Source organism: Desmodus rotundus, chromosome 12 (genome assembly GCF_022682495.2).
Source record: "Desmodus rotundus isolate HL8 chromosome 12, HLdesRot8A.1, whole genome shotgun sequence".
NCBI classification, from domain to species: domain Eukaryota; kingdom Metazoa; phylum Chordata; class Mammalia; order Chiroptera; family Phyllostomidae; genus Desmodus; species Desmodus rotundus.
In genome coordinates, this window is record NC_071398.1 from 34,201,666 (window position 1) to 34,226,249 (window position 24,584).

Sequence of the window (24,584 nt, forward strand, 5' to 3'; positions counted from 1 at the left end):
TACGGGCTTGGTGCTGCTCCATGCACATTACTGACATTAACTCATCTAATTCTCCCTACAGGTGGGCAGGGGGAACTGAGGCTCAGAGTAACTTGCCATGACCACACAGCCAGGGAGAGGAGAGGTGAGCTCTGTTGTCTGTCTCCTGTGGTACACCCTCCTCTAGTCCTCTGCGCCAAGCCATCAATTACAAAGACTCTTACAGACTCACTGACATGTCGAAGGTCTCTCTTTACCCCTCAATCACTCTGGAACTAGCATAGGGTTTGAGGGGACAATCTAAGTTAAACCTGGACCAGGGACTTCACCTCTAGGCCCATTTCCTCATCAATAAGAGAGGGGTCCAGATGGCCTCATGCGGATAGGCCGTTGTGGAGTCCTGAAGGGGTTAGCACCTTGCATCTTCATGTGGAGTCACCAGGGGACAGGCTTCCCTGTTGAAGGGCCTCAGACATGCAACTACTTGTCTCCAACTCATAGAGCCAACGTGCGAATTAGATGAACATCAGACCATGGTACTTAGGTTGGCATGTACTTGGTGCACAGAACATGAGTACTTTTCTTCCTTCAACTTTTCTGATGAACAACATTACTGAATATTAACCCTATTATAAGCTGCCACTTTTATTAACTTCTTGCATCCTCATAAAGCAGTTCTTCAAAGTGGGACCACTGGACAACATCACCTGGGAACCTGCTCAAAGTACAAGCTGTCAGCTTACCCTGGACCTGCTGAATCACACTCTGCCAGGAAGTCTGGTGATCGGCCCTCCCGGAGATTCCGACATGGCTTAAGTTTGAGAACAACTCATGTCTAACAACCCTGGAAGACCGGGGCTATTCTTATGCCCACTGAACAGCAGAGGAAACTAAATCTGAGAGAGGCGACCAGCTCCAGTCTATGTGCCTAAGTATCAGAGGTAGAATTTGAACCCAGGCCACCAAGATTAGTCTGTCCTAGGAACCCCTGCACTGGATGCTGATGATGCGAAGCTTGTGTAAGATGCTAGGGAATTCCTGGTCATGTCAGTGACTATGGCCCCAGAAAATGAACAGAACCCCTCCCTCCCACTCCCTGGGCCCCAGAGACATTCACAGCCATTTCCAACCCTTTATTGGGGCTCTGTCAGCCCAAATAAATACAATATATTAAACCCAGAGCTGAGGGAATCTTGCACCCCAGGAGGTGCCTTCCACAACCCCAGCTGGACAAAATAAGTTAGCAGGGAGCCTGCCAAAGGCCAGGCCAGCTCCCTGGCTGGGCAGGCGATGGCAGCTGCACTAGTACACGCTGGTCTAAAGTGCATCTCTGTTCTGTGGTCCCCGTGACTGCATGGCCCCTGGCCAGGCCACCGGGATGGGTGGGCAGGAGGTTCCCGGTGCTCGCACTGTGCCAGCAGTGGTCACCAAGGTTGTGTCCATCTGACCATTTGCAGGGATGGCTGGGTGGCCAGACATCCTCAGGAGAAGCTATCATCAGGCTGTGGCTGGGAGTCGAAGGGAGGGTCTGAGACGGTGATGCCTTGATGCAGCTTCTCCAGCGAAAACTTCATCTGGTGGAAGAGGTGGGCAGGGTGGTCAGACAGCGCTGGAGGGGTGATGTCACCCCCCATCCTGCAGTTGAGAAACTGGGGAAGGTCCAGAGAGGCCATGCCCCCCTCCAGGGTCACCGTATAACACCAGCTGAGCAATACTATACCCAGTTTAATTTATCACAGATGGTCTCGGTTCGAGTCTGGGCTCTGCTACTTACTGGGAAGCCTAGGGCAAGCCCCTTGCCTGTCCCAGGTGCCTTAGCTGAAAGAAGGGTCAGTAATACCTGCTTCACCAGGTTATTTCAGGGATCTGATGGCACACAGGAGGTGCCCGATGCATGTTATTCTTATTCCCTGCTGTGAAACCTTGGGCAAGTTTGATTGCCTCACACCTCAGCATCCCTATCTGTTATGTTCCGGGGACAAGAACATCCCCCTCATAGCCAGGCCATGAGAAGCAAAGCAGTTGGTCATTTTGGCACTTGGAAGAGCCCAGCTTAATCAGTGTCTGCTGTTAGCTCTCATTTGAGAAGTCAACTCAGTGCCCACGGCAATTTGAGAGGAAAATGAGAATTTAACTCAGGATGGGTAGGCCCTGCCCACCCTTGCTCTGAGAGATGGGGCCCTAGCTTCAAAACCCCCTACCCTGTCCTCCACAGCCCTTCCCAGAGTGAATGTTTCCATCCACACATAACTGCAGGGCACAGTGAGGCCCCAAGGTAAGCCTCAGCATTATGGCCTGTAGGGGCCAGACACAGTCTGCACCTTGGGCTCTGACACCCTCGGGTAGCCAGCCAATGCCAGGTGCTCCCCAGCTTCCCACACTCACTCCCCACATTAGGTACTTACCCCAGGTGTCTGAAATTTGTGCTGACCCACATTTATTGAGCACCTGCTGTATGCCTGGCACTGGGCTTATACTAATAGCAAACATACATAGAGTGTTTACTATGATGTTGGCACTATTCCAATGTGAATTCATTTAATTCTCATAACAGTCTTTGAGGTGATGTCAATTACTACCCCATTTACACAGGAGGAAGCCAAGGCCCCAAGTCTCTTGCACAAGGTCATACACCAGAATTTGAACATGCCTTCTGAATAGATGCTGCTCCTGAACTACAGGGGTTCTATGGGGTAACCCCTTCTACAGGTGAGACCCCAACAGCCTTTGGAAAATCTCTCCGCAACCCTTATGTGATCCCCTTAGTTACCCCAAAGTGGGGAGAGACTCAGACACCAAGTCTTGCCTACCCCTGGCCTCTGTGGCTGGTTCGGGGAGGGCATGTGACCCCAGCCGCCAATGAGAGTAAGTCCTTTCCTTTGGATGTCAGCCTCGAGCTGCAGGTACTACCTTGGTCATCCTCGGGGAGAGAACACCCAGAACTAAGCCAACCCTGGGTGTGGGCAGAGTCTAAAGATGGTACCAGAGACCAATTCTTACTGCCATTAAGTGGCTGGATCCAGCCAGGCCTAGTCGGCCACACCTGGACTTTTTTCCCAGTATGGGAGCCAATAAATTCTTTCATTCTGCGGATTTTTCTGACAACCCTGGAAGGTGGGGGACTATGAATGGCTTCCTCATCTTATGGAGGAGGACACGGTGGCCCAGAGGCATGTGCCACATCTTCGGGTTTGAGTGCAGGGTCCCAGAGCCCCAGGGCCATACCTCATCCAGAAGCTCCACCGAGGCCCGCAGGATCTGCCTCCACTTGTGCACCTCAGCGCTGTGGAACTGCTTCTGCAGGGCCAGGACCTCCGCCCATTCGGCAGCCGTCTGGGGGAACTTGCTGTGCGGGGTGCAGAGCCTGAGTAGAGCCTTGGCCTCCCGCAACCTGCCCTAGCTCTCAACCCCCTCAGGTACCCACTCACTCCTTGGCCAGGGCCAGACTGTGCCAGGACTCAAAGGTGTGGGCCGTCCTCTCCAGGGACCAGAGGCGGTAAAAGAGGAGAACATTGAGGGCGATGAGGACGATGAGGCTGAGGGCAGGAGTCAGAGGTCAGGAGTCAGGATTGATGCTCCCACAAGTTGGGCACACACACAACCACACCTTGAAGGGACACCACGACTACTCTCTCTTCAGAGGAGGAAGCTAAGACTCAGAGAAGAGGAGAGACATGCAAAGTCAGGGTTCAAACCCAGGCCCGTCCAATGCCCACACCCTTAACTGCCACACCAAACAAGCTCACTGGGAGAGCCAAGGATGTGGAATAGAGAAGGGGCTGCAGCCAGGGGTGAGACATGAGGTGAGGGGAGGTGCAGGATGCCGGACCCTACCTCGCACAGATCCTGAGGAGGCGGTGAGGGGGAGACAAAGAGACGAGAGCTACTCAGCCCATCCTACCCACCCCACCCCTCCTTGACCCCAGCTCCTAGCAGAGCGTGCCCTTCAGCCTCTCACTGGGAAGTGAGGCTGGCCCAGAGAGGCTGGGTACATGGCCAATCTGCCTCTCACCTCCTAAGGTCCGCTGGAAGCATGGATCTCACTTCCATTTCCTCGGTGTCCTGCCCCTCCACACCTCCTCCCTGCCTAGCCCTCTGGGGCCTCAGCTCAGGAGTCCTCTGCTTTCCCAGGAAGCCGTCCCTGACTGTCCACTTGTCCTGCCTGGCAGAAGCCTTCACTGGCCTCCCAAAGCTTCCCTACCCAGGCCCTGTTCCCTCTGCCTGTTTCCCCCATCACTTTGGTCTGGTGCCAGAACTGTCTCCCCCAGAGCTGCCTGTCACTGCTGTGTGCCCAGCCTCACCCAGCTTAGGGTTAAACACAGAAAACACGAATGAAGTGTGTAAGTAAAATTGTTTCTTTTGCATACCTCTCCTGGTTCACCCAATTTTGCCTCATTTGGATACTGATTCCTCCAGAAAGCCCTCCCTGCCCCCTGGGTGAGGTCAGGTCCCTCTAACCTCCCAGAGTCCCAGGCATCCGTCTCCCAGCAGGCAGACCTCTCCATGCGAATAGAGCTGTATACTGTACACAGAGCTCTGCTGGGCACAGCTCGAACATTGGCTCCTTTATTCCTTGCTCTCAGGTGAGGCCACATTCCCATTTAAGCTGAGGCCCAGTGAGGCCAGGCACTTGCCCAAGGTCACACAGCTGAGATGCAGATACAGACCTGTCTGACCAAAGCCTGGCCCATTTACTCACACAATGCTGATGAGCACCAGGGCACTGGGGATGCCTGTCCCGGGGCCCTGGTCCGTGGTCGGTTCTGAGAAACGGGAGCTAAGGGAGCCTGTGGGAGAGCAACTCAGAGTCAGACGGACTCATCCAGCCCACCCCACGCCACCTGGGCCCTGCTCATCCACCTGCCCTGCCCAGGCCAGACGGACGCACCCGAGGTGTGCATGCCAGCCCGGGTACAGGGGTCAGGGTCTGGGTGCTGGGGCCCATCACCATGACCCCTCCAACTCAAGGGCCGCTTCCGCCTCCGCAGGCCTGACAGCAATCCCCGGGAGTCCTTCCCGCCTTCCTCCAGGGACAGCTTCTCAGCCTTGGCAAGCTCTCGCTCTGTGGAGACAAGAGAGGTCTCTGCAGGTCTGCATCCAGCCAGGCCACGACCCTATCCTGCCCTGGCCGACTCTGTCCCCTACCCAGGTGGTGGAAATAATCCTCAATGCCGTTCCACGAGTTCTTCTCAATGAGAGACTTCACAAGGCTCCAGGGCTGCTTCCGGTAGCGGATCTCAGAGGACACTCTAGGGTTGGGGAAATGGGGGCAGGGTCTGACTCCAGCCTTGCTGCCCCACTCCCAGGGGGTGCTTTCCTCTCTAATTCAGAGAGGGCCCTGTGTACCCACAGACAAAACAGATGCATCCGCCTCACCCACCCATCACTTCCCTGTGATCCGTGCTCACCCGAAGTGCCAGTCAGTCAGCCTGTAACCCCCTCTCTGTCCACACCACCACCTCAGCAAGTCTCCCGTCCGTAAGTGCCGCCTCAGCACTGCCCATGCACATTGCAGGCTTCACACACCTTGGTCCTGAACCCCTCTTCTGTCTTGCTGCTGCATGCAACTCCACATGGGGGTCTTTGGTAGCTTGACATGTCCCCAACTGATCTCCTGATCATCCCCCAAACCTACTTCTCCCCATCTTCCCCATCCTGGTCAATGGCAGTTCCATCCTCCTAGAGGCTCAGGCCAAACACCTCTGGGTATTCCTGGCCCCTTAGGGACCAACACTTCTGCTTGCCTACCAGGGTAGCAACCAACATTCAGCAACTGACTTTGGCTGGGGAGCACAGGGCGGGGGCCCTGGGAACACCAGAGCATCAGGTGGAAGCAGGTGCTCACCGAAGACGGGCTTTATTCCGGGCAAGGCCTAGGATGCAGTAACGGTGGGCAGTGTAGAAGTAGTCCTGGTAAGGGATGCCCTGCGTCAGCACCTCTGAGTCCACCACACATCCGCCTGCCTGTGGGCCGCGTCGGAACAGCGTCTGCAGGGCAGGGGAGGAGGGAGTCAGGGCTGCCCCACCCGGCTGTCCCACCGGGCTGGCCACCCTGCCTGACTCACCTGTGTCTCTACCACTGAGGCACTCTTGGGACCCAGCGGGTTGCTGATGGGAATGGTATAGGTCAACACTCGGCGCTGATGGCACTTGCTGTCCCCACTCCAGGGGCTCAAGGTCACATCTGGGGCAGGGAGAGCAGAATGGGGACACTATTCACCAGCCCTTTGCCTACAGGCTGTAGGAGATTCAGCCTTTTTGAAAGGTTCCAGTTTTCTTGGGCTTTGCCCCAAACCCACCCTTCCTCCATGTCCCCACCGTGCCTACCCCACGTTCCTTGGGACGCCTAAAACTTTAGATGTTGATGATACGCAGAGCTGGAACCTTTCCCCTCCCTACACTTCTCATCCCTCCTGCAGCCTCAGTTTCCCTCTCCATATCAGTCCTGGCTTCTCCCCTGAGCCTCAGACCTAGGGCCCTGTGACCTCCTGAACACCTTTCCCTCCAAGTCCCCTGGACCCCTCATACCTACTGGGCCCCACACTGGCCTCAGCATCTCTTCAAACCTGCTCATCCTCTGGAGCCTTATCTCAGGAGTGGTCCAGCTGTCCTCTAGGTGCCCCCACCTGACCCCCAGGCCTGCATACTCCCTCCTCTGTCTGGCTCTTGAGCTCCTCTGCTGGTCCCGTGGTCAACCCTTCCACTTGACCTGCTGCTGTGGCTTCCCCTCTCCATACCTGGCCACAGGGGCCCAGCTTCAAGGGATTTCTCACAGTGCCTGCCTCCAGCCTCAGGGCCTATGTAGGTTCCTTTCCCCCACCTCCTCCCCTTTCTGGAAAAGTCCCTCCTTCAGGCCTTAGTTTCTATTTCCCATTCTTCCAGCAGCGAGTCCTGATCAGATCACAGCTACCTCTCTGACACTCACATTTATCTGTGTGAGAATCTATTTATCTTCATCCTCACTAGATCCTGGGGTACATCTGTGCTGGTCTCTGCATAGAGTAGTATTAAATATATGATCGTCAAATTTATGAAATATGTACTATTGGCTACTGTTCTAGCCACTTTTCTAGCATTAACCTATTTAGATCTCCCGAGACCCTGATAAGGCAGGTACTATTATCATACCTCCATTATGCAGAAGGAACTGAGGCACAGAGAGACTGGAACCCTGCTAGTAAGAGGCAGAACACTCTGCTCTCACGGATGCTGCTTTCAACCGCCTCACCCTGACACACCTAACCATCACAGCAGCGCCTGCCTGTCTCCAGGCTTGTCCTCCCCCCACCTCCCCTGTGTCTGGGGAATCTCAGTCCCCTAACCTGTGAACTTGCACTGCTCCAGGAAGCCCTGCAGGAAGGGTGAGTCTGAGAAGAGCATCTGCTGGAGCCGTTCGGCGCCCACATGGAAGACAGAATTGATGAGGAGACGGCCAGAGAGATCAGGATGCAGGGCAGCCAGGTCCGCTGGGAGACACAGAAGGGCAGCAAATGAGGCCACCAGCATGCCTCCTTCCTCAAAGCAGTTCCTTGGTTTCCCTCTGGAGACCACTCTATGCCACTCCTGGCCTTGTGGAATGGATGGGCAGACCTGTCTGCCTAGACCAGAGTGGACACTGTGTCACAGGGGGGGGGGTTTCAGGTGGCATGTGCCCTAAGCCCAAACAATCAGAGCCATCATGATTGGTTCTCATTATAGGTCCAGCCAACTGCATTCCCAGTCATCACAGACTCATAAGCCTGTGACTGTTGGCCACAGGGATTGGTTCAGGAGCCAGGCAGCCACAGTGGTTGGTTCTGAGGGGTGTGTGTGACCCCAAGCAGCCACAGAGATTGGTTCAGGAGTTGGCTCGTTTTCCACTCAGAGCCAACCCTAGAGCTTTAGTACAGCCACTGGGTAAAGCATCTTTTCTCTCTGCTAGGCTTGTCTGGAGCAGGGCAGCATCTCTCTCTGCCCCAACAAGAGGAGAATCTACCTGGGAATGAAGTTGGCATAGAGAAATAGAAATGATGATGATGATGGAAATTATAGCAGCCTATACTTACTAACTGGCCCAAGTACTTTACATATGTTAACTCATTTAATTCTATTAACAACAACCCTATGAAGTGGATATTATTATTGCTAATCCCATTTTTCACATGAGGGAAATGAGGCTCACAGAAAAATGATTCGCCCAGGTTACACAGCTAGGAACCACTGTGGCCAGAATTTGAATCCCAGCAATCTTGCTTCAGAGTTTGTGCTCCTATCTGCCTTGATCTGCTACTTTTAAAGCAGAGCTAAAGACAGATGTCTAACAACACTATTAAATGCCTTACCTACCCACTCCCTGGGTGTTTTGGTCCAGTGATCCAGCAAACCCCTTGCTTAAGCCAGTCTGAGTAGTTTGTCATATATAACTAAAGCCAATGATTTGAGCCACCTGCTTCACCTTCTTCCCCCGTGGACGAGGAGGAGTTACTTGTGTCTGTCAACAACTCCTCACTGGGCAGCAGATCCAAGGGGCCCGGGGAAGTGGGTCCTTCAGGTGGGGTGGGCTCTGCGTTTGGGGATTCGGCCACTGGAGTCACCGTCTGGCTGGAAGAGGCGTCTGGCTGTCTGTCTGTCTGCTCCTCCTTGTCCTCCTCTGCCTGCAGAGAATGACTTAGTCTAGCCTTGTCCCACTTCCATCCCAGCCTGAGGGCTTCCTTTGTGCCCACACTGGCCATAAGAATTCAAGTCTAAGAAAACCAGTGCTGGGAGGTGACATGTATGTGGAGAGCTTACAGCTGAGCTTCAGGGGGGCCCTGAGGCCACCCAGACAAGGGCTCCTCTTAGCCCCTTGCAGGCCTATCTTGGATGACTGGGCTATAAGCTTTCTTATGCCTGTCCTGTCCATGCCTTGTCTGGGTCCATCCATCCATCCATCCCTCTCTTGCCTCTTCTGTCTGTCGCTCTTTCCATCTGTCTGTCTCCCTTTTGCTTGTCTCTCTGGTTCCCTACCTGTTCCTGTTTACCTTGACCATCTCCCCAGCTCTGTCTTATCCCTCCACCTATCCCTTTTCTTACCCCTCCACCTACCTCTTCTCTGTCCCTCTGACCTTTCCCTCCCTGGTCCCCCCCCCTCTCCCTGACACCACCTCCAGCCTTCCTCTGTCTCTTCCCCACAGCACCCTCCTCTCTCCTTCTGCTCACCCCATGGTCTGCATCGCTGCTGGCTCGGGAAAGGTTGGGGGTGATGCGGCCACGGCGCGACCCCACCGGGCTTGGCTCCTGGCTGTGGTCAGCTGCCCCTGAGGGGGTGATATCACTCAGGGCAATCACATCTCCCACTTCCTTGGGGCTCCTGCAATGAAAGGGAAGGTGTGGGATCACTGTATCCTTGAAACCCCACACACCCACCGCAGTCCACCTGGAAGTCCAAGAGTTCTTCACGCAGCCTCTTTTGTCTCTCCCAACCCCTCCAGAAACCAGCTGTCAACCTTTGACTCACCCCAGGCCATTCAGCTGCAAGGGGCAGACATAGTCCTCATCCTCGCTGGTGAGGCCCAGCTCTGAGCCGTAGCACTGATGCACCAGGTGCCAGAGCTCGCGGGGACTCAGCGTCTGGGCAGGGAAAGTGAGGTCAGGGTTGGCCTCCACCACACCCAGGCCAGAGCACCTTCCATCCAGTCCCCAGCCCCAGCAGTTCCCCCAGTGCCCACACAGGGCAGCATGGTCTCCTGTATCAGATCTTACATCCCATGACAGCCCAGTGGGGAGGAGCCAGTGTGCTCAGCACTTTCCCCTCAGGTTCTCACAATATGCAGCTACAGGTTAACGGTCCCAGTTGTACACAGTATACAAGGCCCAGGGGCAAGAAGTCATGTACTTGAGGCCACACAAGTGACCAGAGGTAACTCAGGGATTCAAACCTAGCCAGCCTCCAGAACCTCTGCTCCCACCCCCCACCCCCATGCTGTCCTGCCCGCATCCATTTCTCTAGTGTGCTCAGGAGCCCCGGTCTCTCAGCTACTCATGGCCCAAAGGGGTGGATACCAATGATAAAACAGTTACAGTAATGATAGCAGCAGCAGACACGCACTGAGTTGTTACTATATGCCAGGCATTCTTCTCATCCTTTCACGTGAGCTAACTCACTGAGTCTTTAAAACAATTCGGTAAAGTCAGTGCTAATATCATCATTTTAAGACAATGACACAGGCAGAGAGGTGCCCAAGTGGCAGTGCTGAAATGTTCTCCCAGGGGCTGGTCTAGTACCCTGGAGCTAACCTCTGGACAACCCTGCCTCATAAGAGGTGACACTGCTGAGCACTTACTCTGGGCTCAAGTCTGGTTGCTATGAAGTAGGGAGAGTCCCCATCTGACCAATGGGGTCTGGTAACTTAACCAGGTCACGCACCTCCTCAGTGATGGGGACAGGACTCCAACCCTGGCAATCTGGTTGCAGGGCCTAAACTCTGAACCCTCCTCTGCACTTGCCCTTCTTGCAGGCTTTGATGTTGTCCTGTCTCATAGATCAGGCTCCTGCTCCAGCACTCCTGCCCCCTACTGGCCATAGCTGGAGCTGCCCCTGAGAGGGCAGGACAGAAGCATAGCGCTGCTGGAGTGGTTCTGGCCTTCTGAGGCGCTACAGGCCAGCAGCAACAAGCCATGCGAACCCGACGTCTAGCCACACTCCTTCTCTGCCAGCATAACTCTGATTTGTTTGGCGTGAAAATCTTCTCCAGCCAATTCATCTTTCCTTTGCCACACACCCAACTTCTTTTGCAGCCAAAGGCAGTCATGTGACCCCGTTCTAGCCAAAGAAATACAGAGCAAAATTTAAAGGAAGCTTTTCCTCCCTTATAAAGGAATTTCCACTTTCTATCCACCCTGTCCCCCTTCATGTTTGGGACACTTCCATGAGGTCTGGACTAGAGCAGCCACCTTGTAACCAACCACAGGACAAGCATGTGAACCAAACATCATTATACAGAGGATGAATGTGGAAACATGGACAAGAACTTGGGTCCTTGATCCTTCACACCCACCCTGGACCATCCGCCTGCAGACCTCTCATGACATGAGCATCAGCGTGACACAGTGGTTGAGCGTCACACTGACACTCGACCACACTGACAGAACCTGACTGCAGTGGGCCAGAACCCAGCTCTGCCACATAAAAGCCCATGTGACCAGGGGCAAGTCTAATACTCCATGCCCCACTGGTAAAATAAAAATGACGACCACACTGCCATGTGGGGTGGTTGTGAGGATGAAATAAGTTCATTCATGTAATACTCAGATCAATGCCTGGCACTAAGTAGCACCAGTGTTAGCTACTACTACCTCGTGAAATGATTCAGTGTCTGTTTGCTTAAACTATTGTTTGGTTGGCATTTCAGTTACTTATTGCCAAATGCATCCTATGTAAACCTATGCAACCACAGAGGGCATTCCAGGAGAGCCTGCCAAGGGCTAGCACTCAATGGGCTATCGGACTGTAGCAAGTGAAGGTCTAAAATCCCTGCCTCAAAGACTTCAGGCCAAGACATGACTCAAAATTAAGAATTTGGACTTAAGAAAAGTAGCACAGAGCCAATACTGTGTGCTGTAACAGAGCACCAATAATAGTAACTCTTATATTTTGTATCCAGTGCAGTATATGACAGAGGTCCTCAAAGTATGGTCCAAAGATTTCTTCGGGTCACTTAGACCCTTTCAGGCTGCCCCTGAGGTCAAAATTATTTTCATAAGCATAAGTATTACTAGTAGTATAAGATGTTACTTATCTTTTCACTTTCATTCTCTCAAGAGTATACAGTGGTTTTCTAGAGTCTCTACAACAGGTGATGCTGTAGTTTTTCTGGTCGCTAATGCAATGTGTTGTGTATTCTTGTGCTTAAAAATTTCTCAGTTTCAGTTTCTAATACAGTAGATACTGATAGATATAACCTTCTTACACAAATGCTTTTTGGAGCCTACAATTATTTTAAGGAGTGTAAAGCATTTCTGGAACTATAAAGTTTGAGAATCATCGGTATATTCTATTAATATATCAGATACTTAACTTTACACTGAATTGCATCTAAGACCTGTTCCAGGCGTGTGCAGTAACAACATGAACAGACATAGGGAGACACAGACCTGTGCTATGCAACAGGCATGCCTGGCCATTTAAGTTTACATTAATTAAAATTAAATAAAAAATGCAGATTCCCCAACCACACTAGCTACTTTTTAAGAGTTCAAGCGGCACACGTGGACAGTGGCTACTCTACTGGCCAGCACAGATAGAGGACACTTCCGTCGCAGCAGAGAGCTCGATTGTGCAGTGCTCATATGTGTGATAAATACGTTACTAGCTCAGAGCAGATTTTGCTGCCACATATGAAAAATGTTATGGTGAGTAAGGGGCTGTGGATATACATTTCTAGTGGGCAGCGCCAGGCACTAGAGGCCAGGGTGGTCCCTTGTGGGGCCCATGGGGGATGCTGCTGCTATGTCCAGGCAGATGCCCATGGAAAGGAGCTGGGCATTCCTCCAGTTCTGGCACCCCTGGCTCCACGGTCTCCCCTGGCCCACCCCCAAAGTCCCCTGTCCAGGCCTCCTCCAGGCCCACCTTTTCAAGCAGCGCATTCTGCCAGAGGCGGAAAAGGAGCAGGAAGCAGCGGTCCCGGGCTCCAAAAGAGGTGAAGAAATGCTGCAGGAGAGAGATGGGGTTTGAGAGAGACACAAAAGGGTGGAGGGGCAGCTCCATCCCCATCCAGCTCTGTCCCAATCTCCATCCTGATGTATATCCATTCACTTATCCCTTCATTCATTCTGTAGAATGTTTATCCTGTGCCCAACCTGGCACTGGACGCTGGAGTCACTGTAATGGCGAGATGGTCCCTAGCTCTGTACCCAGAGCTCGCAGGCTAAGGCAGGCACATCTCCAGATGGGGTCAGTCCAGAGGGATTGGGCTGGGAGGAGGGATGCCCAGAGCAATTTCCCAATCTCGTTTGCCCATTGGGTGGTCAACTGATCTTCTTTTGACCAATAAAACACAAAGGAATTCTGCTGTGAAGTGTCGTGTGTGTGTGTGTGTGCGCGCGCACACACACACAGCCACATTTCTTTCTCCCTTCCCGTCTGAGCCACTGATGTGAGGCAGCCATCTTGGGACCACGAGACAATATCACAGGGACAGAATGGAGTGTCAGGGAAGGCTCCCAAGGAGAGAGGACATCTGAGTTGTAGATACGTAGGAGGGAAGAATTTTACTATTAATCCTATCTCAGAGCAGCTGTGTGAGGGGACAGACTGTGGGGACTGTGACACCAGGAGGCTGGTCTGGAGATCCAGGTCAGAGATGATGGGAACCTGGGCCAGGGCAGGGGCAGGGAGAACAAAGAGAAAGCTGCAGACTGAGAGAAGATCAGGGTGCAGAAAAAACAGGGCTTTGGTGGGGGAAGAAGGGAGGAGTTGGCTAAGATCAGTGACCACATGGCCTTGTCAGCAGGTCCTCTCACTCACCTTCTCACTCTCTGTGCAGATCTGGATGGCGTTGGGGATCAGCTTGGCTGTCTTTTCCTTCTTCAGGCACGTCACTTCCTTCAACTGGATGGAAATCTAAGAAGGACAGGTGGGTCAGGAGGGGCCAGAGCCCTGCCAGGGCCCCTTCTCATCCCTGCATGGGCTCACTGTTGTCTCCCAGCGAAAGATGTTGCTGTAGAAGCAGATCCAGTTCTCGGAGAGATAGAGGCGGCCCTGGAGGAGGATCTCACGCTGCAAGGCACAGGAGTAATCTGAGGCGGCCAGGGGAGAGACAGGCAGACACCCGAGTCACAAGGCTGGCCTACCCAGCACCCAGGCGGGGAGGTTCGGGAGGGCAGAGATGGGAACTCAGGACTGGGGAGGGCATCAGGACTGACCCACAATGAGGCGTTCAGCTTCAGGGAGTTTGCTGAACAGTTTCCGGAAGTCCTCATTCCGCTGTTTGTACGTGGGGCTCAGCATCTGGGGGAAGTGTGGGAGGTGTGAATCCAGGTGGGGTTCATCCCTAATTCTGCCCCACTATGCTCCCAGAAGCCTCCCAGTCTCTTCTGCCCCAGAGAGGCTCTCTGAGGCTTCAAGTCTAGCTTATTCTGGCTTCCACTGCCAGTAACACAAGAGTAAACATTATTAGAGTTCCCGTTTACTGATTTCTACATAAGCCAGGTCCTATGTCACATACCCACCAGCATCATTGACTCTTAGTAAAAGTTCCCTTGTAAAGTGGGGACTGTTTCTCAAGGAGAGAGGTCCACAGAAGTTAAGCAACTCACTCAAGGTCACACAACACATAAGTAGCAACAAAGATATGACCCAAGGTCTGCTGACCCAGCCCCACTTGACTGCTGTCCCCTCCCTCCAACCCCTCTAGCAAGCCCCTGCCCAATACTTACACTGTACCAGCTCTGCATCTTCTGCAAGAGAAAGGAGTGGAATCAGAACAAGGCCCCGGATCCCTGGCTTTCCACCCCTCTCCCCAGTTGGCCAGGGCCTGCACCAACCTTACTGTTGCGGATGAAGTTCCGGCTGCCCAGGCTCTGGGTGCTGGGTGTCCCAGGCACCCCACCCTTCTCTGAGGAGCTATCTGACCCCTTCTCCACCATGGTGCCTGGTTCTGGCTCAGGGTGGGGTCGGCTTGGGGGCAAGAGCTGCAGTCGCTTACGGAGAGATGGTGAGCTGCTTGGCGTGCTCCGGCCGGAGTGGGGGGTAGTACTGGGGGTAGGGGGAGAAGAACGGGTTATGGGACAAAACAAACCAGGGGGTGTAGACAGGCCTATTTTGGGAGGCCTGTGCATCAGCCCACTGATCCTTACCCATCCACTCTACTCCACTTCCTAGCAGCATGGCCCAGAGCAGGTTCCCTAACTGTTCCTCAGTTACTGTATCTGTGACCCAGGGATCAGAAATATAGGTCCTCATCTGGTTGTCTGGAGGTAAATGAACAATAAATGTACAGTGCTTCTAATATAGCCTGGAATACAGTGAGCTCTCAATATACCTGCTATATTTTGAATTAACTTCTTAGTCATTTATACAATAAAAACTTATCGAGCAGCCCCTTTTTACTTGGTTGCTTGGGCTAAAAACCTAAGCATCTTATTTTCTTTCTTGCTCTTCCACATTTCTAATCTGTTAGTAAAGTCCCACCTGGTCCACCTCGAAAATCTATTTCCATTATTTCTATTAGCCCCACTTCCCCTGCTCCATCCAGTGACATGGCCCAGCTTCCATCCTCAGCCTCCTGCACACCGGTCACCCTCTACAGTCTGCTCCTCACACACAGCCAGAGGGGCCTATGAACCCGTGTCTGGTCAGGTCAGGGCCCTCCTGGTTGAGTCCTCACCAGGCTGCACCTCAAGTCGGCTGAAAGTAAAGTCCTTACCTTGGCACCCAAGGCCCTAATGTGGTCCCTGTCACTCCCTCCATTCCAGCCTCCTTTTGTCCCAGAAGCCCACCAAGTGCATTTCTGTGTCAAGGCCGCTGCACTTCTATTCCCCGTGCCTGAATGTCCTTCCACAGCCCCAGCATAAGCAGCTGTCTTATTCCACTCAAATGCATTTCCCGCGGTGGCCCAGCTGGAAGTAGCCCCCAGCTCCACTCACACCATCTCGACTCATCCTGATCACTTATTCAGTTTGGTCATTGTCTGCTCCAGACTATAAACTTCAGGAGGTCCTGACTGCACTGTGTCCCCAGCACCCAAAACTATATCTGGCACAGAGTGAACTTTGAATACACATCGGTGACTCCATGAATAATCCATGTGCTGCCTAGAGTGGGGAGCAGCAAAGACCACCGGATGTGGTCCCTGCCTTGGGGAATTAGCCTGCTGCTGGGAGGCAGCCACAGAACAAGTAGAACGCTCAGAGGACTGAATAAACACAAACTCTCGTGGGGTCAGTTTGGGGGCATTTGAAGGGACACTCACTGTTGACTTTGTATCAGGACCCACTGTCGTGGCACATTCTGTGTATGATGAATTGTACCGATCCTCACACAACACTGAGCATTTGGTACTGTTATTGCCTCCTTTGCAACAGAAACTGAGGCCCAAAGTGGCAAACCACTTGTCCAACGTTTAATCCAGAGCAGGATTCCAACATAGGGCATTTCATCTCCCCTGGGGAGGGGGTGGGAGCTCCTCAAACACTCAGGGCTCCTCACACTTTTCTCTTTTGCCTCCAAGCTTTAGCACGAGCTCTTCCCTTTGTCCAGACTGTCCTTCCTCTTCTTTGCCTAGCAAATTCTTATACATCCTTCAGAACTCTTGCTCTACACCTTCCCCCTCCTGGACACTGCCCCCACTTCTGTGGGTCCCCCCAGCTCCCATCCCAGTTCTAATCACTCTGCCTATACTTCCCTCGTCCTAGCCCTGACTACTTTGTGCTATCACTGTTTGATGACAGCTCCAGAGATCTGTAAGCTCCCTGTTGTCTTGGTCACTGTTCTGTCCCTAGTATTGCTCAGGACAGGAACCAGGGCAGGCATTCATGTCATACTTGTGACATGAATTTGAGGAACTAAATAAATAAAATAGATGTGATGTAGGCCACCACCACTCCTCCTAGACTTTCAAAGCCACCTTCTCCTAAGGTCTCCCTGCTCTGTCCTTGTCCCCCCACATGCATCCAGAGGGAGCCTGTGAACCACAGTCAGGCCAGGGCCCTCCTGGTAAGCCCTCCCCTGGCTGCACCTCACTCTGGCTAAGGGCTAGATGCTCTCATCGCCCCCTCATTCACTCTTCCTGAGCTCCTTCCTTGACTGTTCCTTCTGCCAAATGCCCTTCCTCCCAGATGTCTGCAGGTATCTGCTCAATGAACACGTCTCCAAGACATCTTCCTTCACCTCTCTATTTAAAACACACTCCTCACATCCTGACACTCCCTCCTCTCCATCTCTCCCCCTCAGCACTTCCCTGACCCAACCTTCTGTATCTGTCCTTGTTTCTTTTTTTCTTTTTAAAAGATTTACTTATTTATTTTTAGAGGGGGGGGAGGGAGAAAGAGATGGAATGAAACATCAGTGTGTGGTTGCCTCATGTGTGCTCCCAAGTGGGGACCTGACCTGCAACCCAGGCATGTGCCCTGACTGGGAATCAAACCGGCAACTCTGGTTCACAGGCCAGCACTCAATCCACTGAGCCACATCAGCTAGGTCTGTTCTTGTTTCTTATCCTCCTACATAGAAGGTGCACCCCAGGGGGTAAAGAGGTTTAGTTCCCAGCTGCATGCTCCTTGGCCATTTGCTCTGGTGGGCAGAATGAATGAATGACCCTCCACTCCCCCCACCCAGAACTCGGACTCAACCAGGTGTGTGACTTGCCCAGGCCTCCGAGGGCTGAGGCTGTGGCAAGTCTCAGTTTGGCCACTTCCCTATGTGACCTTGGGCTAGAGCCTGAACCTTCCTGTACCTGTTTCTCTTGAGTACAATGGGAATATAAAAGTATCTACCTCGCAGGGCTGGCTGGAGGAGGGCATATGTACATATAGCCCACCACAAGGAAGGCACTCTGCTTTGATTATCCAGGGCTGTCAGACTGAAGTGGAGTACATGGCCCTGCCACTGTGCCCGCACACCTGTGTCTAAGATGCTACACTGACCCCAACAGGTTACGGCAAGACACCTCAGCCTGGTGTGTGGAGCCCAAACTGACCCCAACTGCAGTCGTTCACTGGCCACCTGCCACGCGCCAGGCACTGGACACGTGAAAGTGAGTGAACTAGGTATAATCCCCGCCCGCAGGACCTGATGTTGTTTGGAAAACAGACAATCAATATGGGAACATGTAAATGAGGGTGATAATCTCACTGACACTAGTCACATGAACAGCAGCAGCAACACCTGGCAGTTTTGAGAACACAGATTCTGGCACCCACTACAGACCTCCTAAATCAAAGACAGGGTGGGGCCCAAGAGAATGATGCATGTTCAAGTTGGAGGACCACAGTAATAAGGGAGGGCTAGGTGGATGGGTGGGGTACAGGGCACACTTGAGCTAAGCCAGGAGGATAAAAAACAGATCTAGCAAAGGGAGGGGGAAGATAGTTTTAGGGGCAGGAATAATGAGTTCAGGGAAAGGGCTGAGATTGGCAGGTCTGAAGAGTGAGGTGGCCAGTGGGGCTGGGAAAGGAGGACAGGAGGGCACAGGCCTACCCACAGGTATGGTGGGTCCTGGTCAGCTGTGGATGGGTCTGAAGGAGAGGTGACCACACTCCTCACCTGCCTCATCTTCTCCCCTCTGGTGTGAACTGCAGACCCCTCCTTAACCTGTCTTAGTCTCCTGTATCCACAGGACAGGGGAAGGCATCTAAGGACAGGTCTAACACATACAGACAGAGCAGGGCAGGGCCCACATCCCCAGATCTTGCTCCTCGGAGGGAGGAACAGGAAGTGCTCTAGGGCAGACACAGCCCTGAGGCTGCCCAACCAGGCAGACTGCAGCAGAGAGAAGGGAGGAGCCCCAAGTCTCTATAGGACCGTTATGGGGGTGGGGACTCAGAAGAGAATGGGGTTTTTGCCACTGCAGACACCTCACCTCCAGCTTCCTGGGCCTAAACAGGCTCAGAGCTCCCTCTGGTCTGAGCAGACCAGATGCACACACAGGTACGCATTAAAGGGAAACTCGACAGCCAGTGTCACAGGCAAACTATAGTTTCCCACAGCTGCAAGAAGTCTTCCCTACACTCCCACCCCCAGCAGTAGCACCACAGGTATGTTACTGTCACAAACAGCCACAAGTCCCAACATAATTACACACACACGCAGCATTACAAGTACACTACAGCCACAAAGTCCCAGAAGTTACATGCACTCACACACCCAGCTGCAGAGGGTCACAGAAACACAGAAAACCACAAAAAGCCCCAGATATATTACACTCATGCATACAGCTACAAGAACATCTCAGAGAAGAGTTGAAAGGAAATATTCCCAGTTAGAGAGAATCACACAGTCAAAGAACAGTCACAGAGGACCCCAGCTAACACATGCACAACCTAGGGAAATTAAGTCATAGGGTCAGCTCAGCTCCTTTGGTGCTCACCATCTGGCGGGGAAAACAAAGCAAAGGCCTGCTCCAACATGGCAAGGGATGGAGGTGTCAGCAGCTGTTGCTGACAGAGAACCCTGACAATCGCACAGAAGTTAAGGACTCAGAATAATGCAGCCCCTGGGGTTGTGACCACATCTCAACAACATAATGGCCAGGGATGTTCTTTATAAACCATAACAGGGGAACAATGTCAGTTATGATTATTGCTCCAGAGAGTCAAGGGTACCTCTAAGGTCTCAAGAGGGAGGGGCTGAGGCCCACAAGGGGTCTCTTTCTTTTGCCCTTCACACACACAAAGCCCCAGAGGGTCCGCTGCACATATGGAAACCCAGGCACATACATATAACAGTGTTACCAAGGGACACACACAGGGACTTTCACACAAAGATGGAATCTGAAGGAAATTACAGGCACAACCCCAGAGGGTCTCAGACATACATGTCTGGCCCCAGACACACAACATCACACTTGGACACACAGGTAACTAACATTTGCACACAGAGCTAATAGGTTCAGAGGTAAATTATAGGCACATTCAGAGGAAAATGGTCGTAGCACCAAGCACAGAGGCTCAGACACATACAGTCACACATTACAGTTACAACTGGACACAGGCAACTCACAGTGACACTTGGAACCACAGATGGAGTCAGATATAAATTACACACACACAGCCAGGGAGGATCGCAGCTGTCTGCACCCTAGAAACCTAGACACATGCACACACACTCCAAAGTCCCAATCTGACAACAGAGGTCTGATGGGGTGATACACACCACACACATACAACAGCAGAAGGTCGTAGCCACACAAGCTGAGCCCCGACACACACAGAGTCATAGTCAGATACATGCAGGGAACTTACAGACCACATGGAATTCGAGGTAAATTACACACACACACACAGCCAAAGAGGATTGCAGCAGCCTGCAAACTAGGAAAACAGACACGCATACACAAGCTTCCAAGACATCTACAATTCATAATTGAAAAGCGGGCCAGACATGGTGCAGAAAGACCCCAGAGGGGTCAGGCACGCGATCGGTCGGCCACACGGAAACCCCCACCCCCAGTAACCCTGGCGGAGACTAGAGGAGACACAGGAGGACTGTGGGAGGAGGACCAGGCCCAGCGGGGCTGCTCCTGGGTCTGACTCGGGGTCCCAGGCCTGTGAGCCCGCTCTGCCTCCAGCCCAGGCCCAAAGAACCGGGTCAGCTTTGCTCCCACCCCTCGCCTCCCAAGCAGGGATGAGCCAGGCCAGGGCCCTCCCCACAGGCGCGCTTCCCGCGAAATCAGCCCGCGACCCCAGCGAAAGCCCCGCCAACCTGGCGCATGGAGCGACCAGCCAGGCCAAAGCCTCCCCGCCATCAGCCCTCAGTGCCCGGGTGCACCCTAGGACGCCGAGCCCCATCCCCACCCCGGCCGACCCCAGGGCACAGGCTCCCGGACCTCGGCTCCGGCTGGGGCCATTGCCCCGCCTGGTCGACCCTGTCTCCTCCCGCCCGGTCCTTACTCGAACATCGATGCGGCAGCGGGAGCGCCCAGCCGCCGGGCAGGGCTGGGCCGGCTGAGCGGGGCTGGGCCGAGCTAGAGGTCCCAGCAGGACACCCGCCCCGCCGTCCGAGGCCGCCGCCCCACCGACCCAGCCGCAGGCACAAAAGGCCTAAGCTGCCGGAGGCCGCAGCGGCGTAAGGCAGCCCCTTCCCGCTCCCGCCCCTGCGCGTCAAGGTCCCCCGCCCGCGGGGGAGGAGGGGGAGGGGCTGGCCCAGGCCGGGGGGCGGGGCCTGGACGCCGGAGGTCGAGGCGGACGGCCCGCAGCGGTGCGAGGGAGACGCGGGAGGGTGCGGGCCAGTCCAGGCCGCGCAGGGAGCGCGCGACCGAGAGAGGCCCCGAAGGAGAAGTAGAGACAGTGGGACTCGGGGGCCGCAGGAGGAGGAAGAGCGAGACCGAGAAATCGAGGGGGGCTGCTGGGACGCTGGAGATACGGGAGAGAGGAAAGAGAAGGAGACGGAGGCCGAGAATCTAAGGAGAGACTGACAGAGAAACAGAGGCCGACTGGATTAAATCAAAATGCCGTGGCAGCTGCCTCGGCACAGGCTGCCACCTCTCCCCTAGTGCCCGGGAAAGGGGTCCTCAGCTCCAACGACGCCCCTGGCCGGGAGCTCCTCTCCCTCCAGGGCGGAATCTAAGAGGTGGGGCGGAGCTGGGGGTGGATGGAGATTCTGGGAAACCGAGGTGTTGGGGCGGCTTGCGCTGGGTAAGGAGGGTCCTCACAGCTGCTAGAAGGGTTGTCCCCAGGTGGTCTCAGCGCCCATCAGCCAGGCCGAGTTAGAATTCAGCCTCCCTGGTGCTTATCTACGCTGTGACCTTGAGTAAGCCAGCCCACTACTTCAGTGGTTAAGGGCTTTCCCACGGAACAGCGTGGGGAAGGGCAGAAGCAGCAGCACTTTCACAGACAGAAGCCCCGTTTCAAAAGATGGGAAGGGAGTGGCCCAAGTCACCCAGCGAGTAGGCTGCAGAGTTGAAGCAACCCTGCTGTGAGGCCATAACCTGCGGCTATCTCTGTGGCAGCTGCCTGAGTCTGTTGGTCCTGGACTCCTTTGCCCTAGAACACAGAATGTGAGGCCCACCTCAAAGCTTCTGGCAGAAGCACCTGCGCACAGAGAATTGCTCCCTGACCCTCTGCAGGATAGGTTATTCCTTCCTCTTGAAAAAAAATCCATTCCCACCCCCCTTCCCAGCCTCCAAGCGGCATGACTCCTCCATATTGGTGGATGGCAGGCCCCAAACTTAAGTCTTTCTTGACCCCTGTCTTTCTGTCACACCCACACAACCTATCCGCGATCTAAACTCTTCTCCCCCTCCACTGCCCACCCTAACCCAGCCTCAGTCCTCTCCCTCCTGGAGCATCACAGCTACCTCCTCCCTGTCTGCTACTCTGGTGCAGGCTCCCACAGTCCTCTCCCCTTAGGGAGCCAGAGGGAGTCAGGTCTCTGAGCCCTCCTGTGGCTCCACCTCATTCCCAGCTAAAAGCAAAGCCCTCACCTTGATACCCAAGACGTCATTTTGACTTCACTTCTGTCTCCCCCCTGCTCACTCCCTCCAGCCCCCTAGCCTCCCTGAATTTTCCTCTGACTCACAGGCACATAACCTGCCCTGGGGCCTTTGCACTTGCTGTTCCTTGTGCTTGGAACTTGGAAGCTCTTCCCTCAGTTCTTCTCTTGACTGCCTCTCACCATCAGATCTCAGGTAGGCCCTCCTTCCACCATCTCCCTCCCTCTCACTTGCCTGTTTCTTGTTTTGAAATACTTTAACATTTTTAATTAGGGAATGTTTATTTCAAACAAGAAAATATGTAACAGTCATCCATGTTTCCACCACCCATATAATTGACGTGGACATTTTGTCATTTTTGCTTCAGATCCTTTCTTCTTTGTTGTTGTTTTTTAAGAAATAAATGATTATAGTTACAGCCAAAGGCTGAGATCCTACCCCTGTTTTCTCTGCCTCGGCCCCCAAAGTACACAGTGCCCTGAAGTTGGTGTGTGTTCTTCCTGTGCACTTCCCCATCCTTTTTGTAGGGAGGCATCCACCAGCAATACAATGTGTATTATTGTTCAATATCTTTAAAAGATACACAATTAGACTCCTATATCATTTTATAACATGCTTTCTCCATCATCATAGTTTTCTGAGATTTCTCCACATTGACACACAGAGCTCTACTTCATAAACTTTTAACTCTTTTCATGTGTTCATTGTTGGAAGAAACCTCAGTGGATATTTCTCTTCAGGGCCAGTGTAGTTCTTTTCCTCTTTTCCCCTGTAGCCTTGAACCTCCCAGTTCCTGTCTCCTTGTGCCAGGAGCAGAGTTTCTTTGCAGTTTTGCTTAAACTTTTGTTGTTGTTGTTGTTGCCCATGAGCTGCAACAGGAAATACCTTTTATATTGGCTTCCAGTACATACTTAGAAATATACTTAATGTCACAAAAGCTTCAGGAAACCACACTTATTCACTATACCTCATATACTATGTATTTTTAATTCTATCCTTGTTCTGTTTGGGAGAAAGTGCTGACTGCAATGCACTACATTGGTTTCATGGTCCTTAAAAGGGTCATGACCCACAGTCTGAAAAACATTGGGTAGATTGAAGGGGGTGTCTATCTCCAGTCTGAGTAGGCAGGCAGTGCTCAGCTAAGCTCAGAGGTGCTTGTCCCAATGCATACTCCCACTTGCCTGTTTTTGTTTTTGCATCTATTTTACAACTTCAAGTCAGGCTAAGGCCACATTCTAACTAAACTTCAGCCCTCCTCTCCTGGACAGTGACAACCACAGGAAGCCCACATTTGAGCATGAGTCCCTAGAAAGAGAAAAACCCTTTCCTGTACCAACACCTGGGTCTCACCTGTCCTGGAGCAGACTATCCATGTCTGAGGTCCTCAGCAGCTGTAGGTGCTGGGGCCTTGGGGTGCAGTGAGGTGACTCCCCATCACTTGATGGCGTTATCTGAATGGAGGGCACCTCCAGGAGCCTCCAGGGCTCTTCATCCTGTGGCTGCTGGCTCTGCCACTCAGCTGGGGAGACAAGTGAGGCCTGGGAACCACCCTGGGTCAGTGGGGGCGCCCCAGAGAGCAGGGGCAAGAGCTCAGCCATGGGGAGGGCTCTGCCTGCTTGGTTGGGGGCCTTGGACAGCAGGTGTGGTTCTCTGTGGAAGAAAAACGAGAGGTGAAGGGGAGAGCTCCTGTCCAAGCCCTGCCCCTCCAAAAAAGGGAGATGAGCTAGGTGCAGAGCACTGTGTGAGGGTCAGAGAGGTTTGGGTGGCATTTCCACCTCTGTAGGTATCCTCCCTTCATGACCCTGAGCCTCAGTTTCCTCTTCTGGATGCTCAAGGTCCTGATGCTGACACCCTAGGGTGGCTAAGCAGTGTCAGAGAACTATGACATATGGAGGGCCCAGCACACAGCAAGTGGTCAGTGAATGTTCATGAAACCTGTTCATGGCCAGGGTTTATTTTTCTGAGTATTCACCAAGGCCAAGTCCTGGGTTTTCTATGAACCCACCACCCAGCTCCCTTCCACACACAAGGCCACAAAGGAGCCACGCCCGAGGGGCCCCAGCGGCTCAGGCCTGGGTAACGGCTGATCAAGAGAGGCGGAATCCAGGATTTCCCTTCCCTGTTTGCTCAGCAATTACCCCTCCCAAGACAAACAACAGGAGGGTGGCTGGGCTGCGCTGCGGTCTCCTCAGATGGGAGGAAGCCAGGCTGGTTTCTGCGATTGCAGCCGTGATATTGGAGGCCACCTGGGCCTGGGGAGACCAGATCAGTGTCTGTCTGTCCTTGCAGCAAGGGCTTCTTGGCACCCAGCTGCCGGGGAATAGGGAAATAGGACCTGTGGGACCTAGAGAGGGTTTCCCCCAGTTCAGGGAAGACTCTGACACTTACAGGCCAGGCCTGGACCCCAGGGCCCTTTCCAGGCACCCCAATACTCCTACCTTATGGCTTCTACCTCCTTCTGTCCTGACAGCATTTGGACTTCCAGGGTAAAGGCAA

General features: G+C 53.4%; 1 protein-coding gene across 5 annotated transcripts; it reads right to left on the reverse strand.

The window, feature by feature from the left end:
- Positions 1-1,097: 1,097 nt before the first annotated feature.
- GRAMD1A (GRAM domain containing 1A) lies at positions 1,098-24,584 on the reverse strand. Of its 5 annotated transcripts, none has more exons than XM_024577546.3 (20): positions 24,527-24,584; positions 23,439-23,738; positions 14,482-14,692; positions 14,374-14,394; positions 13,861-13,945; positions 13,631-13,734; positions 13,463-13,558; positions 12,566-12,646; positions 9,455-9,567; positions 9,157-9,307; positions 8,414-8,612; positions 7,302-7,445; positions 6,045-6,163; positions 5,825-5,967; positions 5,125-5,228; positions 4,868-5,041; positions 4,679-4,766; positions 3,408-3,515; positions 3,205-3,325; positions 1,098-1,553 (listed from the first exon to the last, which is right to left on the reverse strand). In XM_024577546.3, the coding sequence occupies exons 1-20, from the start codon at positions 24,559-24,561 to the stop codon at positions 1,461-1,463; spliced, it is 2,490 nt and encodes an 829-aa protein (XP_024433314.1). In that variant the 5' UTR covers positions 24,562-24,584; the 3' UTR covers positions 1,098-1,460. The 5 variants fall into 5 exon arrangements, 4 of the variants coding, with proteins under 4 accessions (XP_024433314.1, XP_053771439.1, XP_053771440.1 ...); XM_053915464.1 differs by lacking the exons at positions 23,439-23,738; positions 24,527-24,584 and adding exons at positions 14,794-14,907; positions 20,545-20,665; XM_053915465.2 differs by lacking the exons at positions 23,439-23,738; positions 24,527-24,584 and adding an exon at positions 20,481-20,755.

Bases quoted from the DNA above. Each gene is read 5' to 3' on its own strand.
- GRAMD1A (XM_024577546.3), bottom strand. From the start codon at position 24,561: ATGCTGTCAGGACAGAAGGAGGTAGAAGCCATAAG. The intron at 6,164-7,301 runs GTTAGGGGACTG...TCCCTGCCCCAG, and splicing joins GGAGCAGTGCAAGTTCACAG to ATGTGACCTTGAGCCCCTGG. The intron at 5,968-6,044 runs GTGAGTCAGGCA...CCTGCCCTGCAG, and splicing joins CCTCAGTGGTAGAGACACAG to ACGCTGTTCCGACGCGGCCC.